The 9269-nt window shown below is 37.2% G+C and overlaps 1 protein-coding gene across 1 annotated transcript; it reads left to right on the forward strand.

Annotated features, from left to right (window-relative positions):
• The first annotated feature begins 4681 nt into the window (after positions 1 to 4681).
• LOC144443672 (sulfotransferase 1C4-like) lies at positions 4682 to 8828 on the forward strand. Its single transcript, XM_078133212.1, has 6 exons — positions 4682 to 4835; positions 5737 to 5972; positions 6619 to 6745; positions 7486 to 7580; positions 7877 to 8057; positions 8639 to 8828. Exons 1-6 carry the CDS (start codon positions 4682 to 4684, stop codon positions 8746 to 8748), a joined length of 903 nt encoding a protein of 300 aa, XP_077989338.1. The 3' UTR covers positions 8749 to 8828.
• Positions 8829 to 9269: the final 441 nt, after the last annotated feature.

The following is a 9269-nucleotide window of genomic DNA, read 5'->3' on the forward strand; positions in this document are numbered from 1 at the left end:
GGCTCACATAATACCAATATATCAAGCTATTTATACTAGTATATCAACTTTTTCTATTATAGTGGGAATGTTGTGTTTTGTGTCAAAAATTGCTCATCTCTGCCCCAACAAACGATGTAGGAATGAGTATTTAGATTATACAGGCTTTCATCATTGACAATATGCCACCATGTCATGTAGTGTGCTTCATTAAAATGGAACATGAATTAATAGATAGATAGATAGATAGATAGATAGATAGATAGATAGATAGATAGATAGATAGATAGATAGATAGATAGATAGATAGATAGATAGATAGATAGATAGATAGATAGATAGATAGGTAGATGGATGGATGGATCATATGGATGGATGGATGGATGGATGGATGGATGGATGGATGGATGGATATATATATATATATATATATATATATATATATATATATAGAGAGAGAGAGAGATAGATAGATAGATAGATAGATAGATAGATAGATAGATAGATAGATAGATAGATAGATAGATAGATAGATAGATAGATAGATAGATAGATAGATAGTAAGTCAAGATCGTGAGTGAATGGTGCAGCTTCGACAACGTGAAGAAAACCCCCAATATGAGTAGTCTAGTGCCTGACAGGGACCGTATTCCGTACTACAATGTACTTCATCAATATCCCACTCATCACTATGGGATTGTGATGAAGTACATTGTAGTATGGAATACGGTCATTGTCAGGCACTAGACTAAACATGAGCAGCATCCGGGAACGATTTTACAACTCTGAGGCGGCACCTTTTATGCGATAAGGTTTGAGAAAATTTCTTACTCGCATGTATCTCCATTTCTTTTTGCCTTAACTTAATTTTAATTACTTAAATGTGACCCTGGTGGTTGTCGAACTTGAGATATGAAGAATCTTATTTAAAAATGACACACCTGTACATATATAACACGGTTGAATATAGTGAGCCGCCAAAACGTATGGTTAGAAGGTTTGTAGCTTGGTTTGTGGCCGTTGGGTACACAGTTTGCTGACAAATTAGACTTGCATTGAGTGCAGACGATAATTATATAAGGTAGATATTCTTGTCAGTTTGGGTGCCATGTTCGCTGTGAGTATTATCGCCAATTTATTGAGCGTCAATGTCTGCCACAGTCTAGAAGCTATCCACAGAGGAGTATGTATGTATGTATGTATGTATGTATGTATGTGTGTGTGTGTGTGTGTGTGTGTGTGTGTATGTATGTATGTATGTATGTATGTATGTATGTATGTATGTATGCATGCCTGCCTGCCTGCCTGCCTGCCTGCCCGTCTGTCTGTCTGTCTACAATTACAAAACACACACACATACACATACACACACACACACACATACACACATACACACACACACACACACACACACACACACACACACACACACACACACACAAACATAGCTTCAGCGCCATGACTATAGCCGTTGAACCTCTGAACCTTTGTTCACTGAGTTGTGCTAAAAAATAAATAAATACTCATAAATAACTTATAATGTGTATAAACTTTTACAGGGTAAATCATTATACTGAAAAAAAGAAGATAACCATTTCATGCACAATGACAAGAACAACATATTTCCATTGGGCAATGTGGGTATACTTTAAATACTTGACAACTGTTCTACTTTTAAGATACGTATTGAATACAACTTTAGTTCCTATGCCGATTTGTGTTGCTCAGCAATGTCAACAATGCAAGTATAAATGTGAACATTTTTTATTGTTGGAAGGAAGTCAAAAACTGAAATAATTTAACAATCAACATTTTGCTTGTTATACTTTGGCTGATATATAAGTTTAACTTCTAGTTCCAGTATTGGGTAATTTCGCAAACACAAACCAAACTGTAGATGACTCCAATCCCGTGCCAACATAAAGAGCTGATGCTTCAAACAATTACATGATGCAATTGCGATATCGATATCTCGTTTTGCAGAGAAATACATTGTCAGCATAAGTGTTGTCAAAAACTACATTGAACATCTGAAAAATCTGGAGAGAGTAAAAAAACATCAGATTCAAATTAAACATCGGGAAGAGCAACAGAAAAAAAGAGAAAACAAGAAATATAATGACTATGACAGGTTGAAGGTGTTCTTGAGTGAAACTCTTGAAAAACTGAAAGTGAAAGAGTTAGATAAATATCTTGATGAGCATAAATGACCAAGCCAGAGGAAATTAAAAAGAGAAAAAATAGACATAATATCCACTCACATAGTAGGAAGACAAGAATTTAGATCTAGAAAAATGACTGCAAATGAGTGAAACAGATAGTAGTGACTCTGAGACTGAAAGTGACTCTTCTGTAATGCATGTTCTAGGCAGTGATGGAGACAATTGTGATAACGATAGCTCAGAAAATTCATGTACTGATGATAACACTGATAGTGATTTTGATGAAACAAGTCTTGCACATCTTCGCGGACAAGTTACTTTGAGAAGTGGCAGAATTGCAGGTCGATTTATGTTGCATTAAATAATCATGGGTTTTTAATTTTCCACGACCCTCTGTGAAATTGTGAAATTTTTGTTTAGGCCCCCCCCCCTCCTAATTTTTCCTGAGAAAAATTGATACCCCCCTGAAAGTAAAATCTGGACATTCCCTAATTACGATGAGAAAATAATTTACAAACGAACAGGAAAAATATTGTAAATGATTGAGTTCCACTTCTAGTTTTTCAAAACCATACATGTAACTGAGAGGAATGTCTACGAGACAAGGTGTAGGGGTGCCGCTACCCCACAGGGGCGTGTAATATTTCATAGATTGTTGTTTTCCAGGTCTACAGACTAAATATAACAACTTTTTGATTAATATATATATTCCTACATGTAAAGGGAAGAGACTAATATTTCTTAGTAGTATAGAGATTGATACATTTGTAGCAGCCAGATTCGTACGATATTTTCCTAAGAAAACGGCATTCTAAGCAATAAGAAAACAACAATCTATGAAATATTACACGCCCCTGTGCGCTACCCTGGATGTTATCGTACAAAGTCACGTGACACAACGAAGAGACATACTCCAAGTCGATCGGGATCGCTTATTGTACTCCTGGCATGCGTACGGCTAGTTTCGTTGCACTGCCAGACTTCATGACTTTCGTCCCTCTGTAAGGCGCACGAATTGCGCCCCGAGCGGCGAAGTCCCGAGAGTGAGCGACTCTAGTCTAGAACAGCGATTAATAGTCCGTCACACTCTCATTGCTTCGCCGCTCGGGGCGCACTTCGTGCGCCTTACAAAGGGACGGTACGGTGCACATATGTAAAATACTTCAAATTGTTACATAAATGAGATAATTCACAAATGCAGTTCGTGTATTGTTTAAATGTTTGCTGTAACTATAGTACTAGGATGATGCATACTTTAAAAGTGACATGATAACACAATGCGATTAGTATTTGACCATAGACCCTCCACCCAGGTGGAGGGTCTATGATTTGACCTATTAAACACAGCATTGATGTATACATGTACATTTAACCATGGAAGTATAACCCACAGGAAGAACAGACGTACTCCAGAGAGTAACAATACTTTAATTCGAATCGGCATTGGCTCTGATACATATTTTCATTCAAACTGTTGGATGTACATTGCAAGATAGTTGCCAGTTTTATATTATTCTGTCTGTCTTTATCTGTGTGTGTGTGTGTGTGTGTGTGTGTGTGTGTGTTTGTTTGTTTGTATGTATGTATGTATGTATGTATGTATGTATGTATGTATGTATGTATGTATGTATGTATGTATGTATGTATGTATGTATGTATGTATGTATGTATGTATGTTTAAAAAAAATATTTTTATGGGACATCTTGATGGCCTGAAATAAAGAAATAATAATAATAATTATGAATAATAGTTTCCTGACCACTCACGTCATCATCTGAAGAGACCCTAATACACTATTGGTTTTCATGCAGATGCCACCTTGCTTTCTATTCAGTATGAACTCAGACCATTCTGACCTCACCATTGACATTCATTACCAGGATGCAAACCATACCAGAGTTATCTTTTGTTTGAAGTCAACGAATTGTTCTTTTGGAAGTGTTTCTATTCAATGGCATTTACTATTGTTCTAATGTAAATGATACATACCGTGCTATTGTACCTACACTCCTGTCAATGTTCTACTGTGATGTAACAGTTTGACATTACCTCAAAGCATAGACCCTGGGTGGAGGGTCTATATGCTCAAAGTCACAACCGTGACAATATTATTCTGCTTGAAAAGATTCATGTTTTGTCTGCCGTGTACATAAGGGGTGAACCATTTGATATCCCGAGGGGGGGATAGGAAGATTTGGGGAAAAAAAGATGAAAAGTCATTTCCACGGTAATTACGGTAGAAACGACTTTTTAATCAGATACTTTTCTAGTGACAGCTCTTGTAAGCCATACTCTAATTATGGAACCGCCAAAATTCTTCAGCCTGCACAAATGTTTTAGATCTTTTTTTTTTGTTGATGCCATGTTACATGTAGTAATCTCGGGATCACTTTATCCAACAAGCAATGATGCCAGCGACTCGTATATCGATGTGTACAAATTGTGACGTAATATGCAAATTTTAAAACAAGTCGCCTTATTTATACACACTACTCATCATAGCGGCTTCAGAACCCAATGCAAAGCTACTAATAGTACTATGAGTGCCAACGAAGAAGCGTTCAAGCCAGGCGAAAACCACGTTTACAATGGCGTGGTTTTCCCTTCAAGTGTGCCAGCGTCGACACTAGAAGCACTGAAGAACTTTGAAGTTCGTGAAGACGATGTATTCATTGCGACCTATCCAAAATCAGGTGCGTGGAATCACACTCTGAGTGCCACTAGTTGTGTTACTCGACTATGGTGGTATCACTGGTAACAAATCATTGACCCTAGATATGGAATCTCACTCTACCAACAGGCTGTAAAACACGGTGTGGTACATACATGTGCATCCTGAAAACCCTGCGTATTTTGAAGGTGTCATGTTTACTCGGGTTGTGATCCAAAAAATAACAAGATTTAGTTCTTTGTGTAAATAGAGATATTCAACGAATGTTTACACTATTATAAACGATAGTGGTCTGAGGTTTACAGATGGGCTACACGTATGTGTACACTTGAGAATTTAGCTGTTAACAGCTACACATAGGCAAGACATTGGGTCATATATCATAACTTTTATACACTCTATAGAGCACAACTTTTTGCAGTCATTAAAATAATTGTGAAAATCAATGTATATATCATAGACCCTCCACCCACATTATACAATGTAGCGTTATAACTTATAGTGGGTGGAGGGTCTCAGCCTATGGTATATATGTACCTCCCATTTCTTATATTCCCCCCTGTGGGTGGAGGGTCTATGGTATAACGTAAGAATGGTTCTAAAGTAATCCTTATATCTCCTCATATGTCATAAGATAGCGTTACTAAGGGAACCCTATGTTTTATTCCGATCATCAGATATAGGTTTACAGTCGTTACATAATAATTTGCAGGAATTAATTTGTGTCTATCTCCCTATGTCGAAGTGATTGCCCTCTGACCTCTGGGTTTGAACCCCCCCCCCCCCCCAGATTTAACCACAGACCCTGTGTATATATATTAAAAGAGGGGATTGCCGTTCACCCCCCCCCCCCCAATTTCAGTTAACTTTTTAGGTCTGTTGATTAGTAATGTTCATTGTAATGAACCATTGTCTATTTCAAGGTACAACAATGATGCAGGAAATGCTGTCTCTCATTTACAATGACTGTGACGTCAGCAAGATCAAAGACGTGCCGCTATACCTGCGAATGCCATTTTTGGAAAATGACATAGTGACACCAGACGGTAAGATGGTTCCAGTTTATCCCATGGTCAATCAGATGCCCTCTCCACGAGTTATCAAAACCCATCTTCCGTATGAACTCACACCACCAAAAGTCTTTGAAAAGAAAGTGAAGGTGAGGTGATGTTTAAACAAATACTATCAAAATTAGGAACGTGTCTATAGGAAATAAAGGCATTTTCGTAAACATAAGGTTCAGGATGGTCATCATGTCATCAAGCATTATCTCACGAGAGTCAGTAGACAGCCAGATGTAAAATTGAAGTTGGACATAAAATATTCATGGCTTAAGTTGTAATGCCTTGAAGTGGAACATTTTGGCATCACCGGCGTCCCCGTGTGAAATTACAACTCGATAGGGAACTTCAAGAATAGAATGATACACCAAAAGACACTACATTGTATATCCATTGATTGACGATGACAAGTTCTAGTACGTCGTTACATTTTATATCAGAAATACCGTGCCATTACCATTCCGAGTCGCAAACCAGAGCTGTTATTTATTCCACGACACCTCTTGGCGTCTTGGACTGTGCCGTAAAAGTGGCTGCAGTTTACGACGATGTTTCAGACTTTTGTTTCTGCCCTTAAATTTTGCGATTTTTTTCTTGTAAATTCATCATTATGTCTATTAATGACAGACTGGGAATAACGTTTTTGATGACGACTTCCCTTGCATGAACATTGCAAATTTCGTTTTCATTTTTGACTCTCTATTGAAATGATTTCTAAGCTTACATTCCATTTCCTGTCTTCAGGTTATCTATGTATCACGTAATCCCAAAGACACAGCAGTCTCATACTATCATTTTCACCACTGGAATAATATGCTTCAGACCATCGAGAAATGGGACGACTTTGTAGAGAGGTTTGTAGAGGGAAAAGGTAAGTATATACGGAGACATGATGGGCGGATGGTTAGAGTGTCCGGCTTGAAATCTGCAGGTTGCAGGTTTGAGCCCCATCACTGCCATTTGTTTCTGAGTAACTAAAGTCCTTGGACAAGATTTGAACCATGACTGTGCCTTAGTCAACCCAGCTGTATAATTGGGGACCTGGACACCTGGTAGGATAGAGGTTGCAATGTGAATGCTTTAATCATATGTGCTTATAAAGGCTGCAATGGACTGTACGCTCCCCAGGGAGTTGAGGAAGTAGGAAGGGCCGTTGTGCCGCTATAGATCCAAGCCAGGGGTAATAATTGTAAAGCGCTGCGAGTACCCAGACTTGGTGGGAAATTTCTATATAAGAACCAACATTATTATTATTATATTAATATTAATTCCCATGGATATACATGTAGCAACAATCTTCACTCTGGAATATGTAATGGACCAGAGAGAGATCGCAAAAAATAGTCTGGATGTGATTTGTAGGATTTGTGAAACAAACATGAGTACATATACTGCATTTTCAAGGAGTCTACACGAAAGCAACCTTATCAGACATTCGTCCTCTTTTTGTTTTCCTTTTGCATTTAGAATTGCAGTTGCACTGCATTCTTTTTTTTCTTTACAGATTAGCAAGTGTTACCCTCCACCAAGTTTTAATAAAATAAGATAATAGTGTATTCTCATAATCACCCTGAGCTGTTTATTACATGTATTTGCTATTTGACTTTACAGTGGCCTGGGGTTCATGGTTTGACCACGTGCTTGGATACTGGAACCATCGGAATGATGGAAACATCCTTTTCTTACAGTTTGCAGATCTGAAAAAGGTGAGCTATTATTAGAAGTAGTGGAATATTAGGTAACACTTCAGCACTTTTCTTGGTCGGTCGAAGATGTGGTTTAAATTAGTGGAGATTATGATGACATTACACATTCAAACCTATACATAATGATTATGCAATCATTAGTCAAAAACCTACACAAGTCAAAAAGGGGGTCAAAAACATGGTCCATATAACCCCCATCATCACCATGATTAATTCTTAGTTCAGACAAATGACGAAATCCAATTGGGATATTATCAAAAACTTCATGTTACGTCCATTCTTCATTACATTAATAGGATTTGCCAGGACAAGTACGAAAAATTGCCGATTTCCTTGGAAAACCATTGACTGAAGAACAAATAAAGATAGTGAGTGACTGGTGCAGCTTTGAAAATATGAGCAAACATCCCAACTCTAATCTCAGCTGTATACCCAAACAATTCTATAATGCCAATGCTGGGCCCTTCATGAGGAAAGGTAAGTGTATAGATTTCTACAGCTTATATTGGTTGATCCTGTTCTGACACTGGACAAATAAAAAACAAATGTCTCTTCACCTCCGTCAACTTCAACACTCATCACCTCAGATGTCTAGCAAGTGGTCACTGTACACGTTGTACACACGACTTAATACTCCTGATTTCACTACTTTTTAGGGACTGTATCATTTATATATATATATAATTTTTATTTTTTTGAGGGGTACTCTCAGCAGATATTTCATGAAGCATCATCATGTTTACATTCAACATATTGACTTAATTAAACTGATTGTCAAACACATGTACCCCAAATACCAGAATTGTTTTCGACCTAATGTGGTGTGCATTCATTGATATTTCTTCACGCTACGTTATCGACTGCTTCATGAAATGGCCAAATGCAAAATGTCACTATGTATAAAATACAGTATTTGCTAAATCACTGCAATCACAGGTCTGTATTGTACCTTCAAACACGATGGCAAACCATTGTCCAGTGCAAATTTTTCCTTGAAAAGAATAATGAAGCTATAATAGTCTTGTTATACACTTTGGGTTGTTTTCCTTCCATTACAGGCTCTGTTGGTGGATGGACAGATACATTTACTCCAGCTCAAAACGATAAGTTGAATGCCCTCTACGATGAAAAAATGAAAGACTCCGGGCTGGATTTCCCTATGAAATAAGACATACTTTGTAGGTGTCAGTGGTGAAATGAATAATAATTAATTTGTAAGCAATTAGGAGAGCTAAATTAAGAAGGAAAATTGGAATAAAATATGAAGTATGAGTGTATTACAGCAAGATACAGCTTCCAATTTTTTTGATAGGGGAACAACTGAAACACAAGTTTCCACATTATAATGGCAGCATTATATATAACAGAGTCTTGTCGTAAACTGCAACAACAACAACAACAACAACAACAACAACCTGACTTTAAACTGTTGTTTTTGGTCCTAAAAGATTTCTGATGAAAACACATGTACAAATTAATTTGTTTACCTTTCAGAAACCTGTTATATGTGTCCTTTTATGAACCAAACATTGGTACATACTGTATTTACAGTATTAAAGTGCTAGTGTCTAGACATTTAGAAACCTTGGGATGTCAATTTCAGATTAATCAATTTCTCATGTGTTTTGTTCATGTTGGAGTACAGGATTAATAATGACATAGGAAATAATACATACGTGTGTATACAGA

Source organism: Glandiceps talaboti, chromosome 12 (assembly GCF_964340395.1).
Source record: "Glandiceps talaboti chromosome 12, keGlaTala1.1, whole genome shotgun sequence".
Classification (NCBI taxonomy): Eukaryota; Metazoa; Hemichordata; class Enteropneusta; family Spengelidae; genus Glandiceps; species Glandiceps talaboti.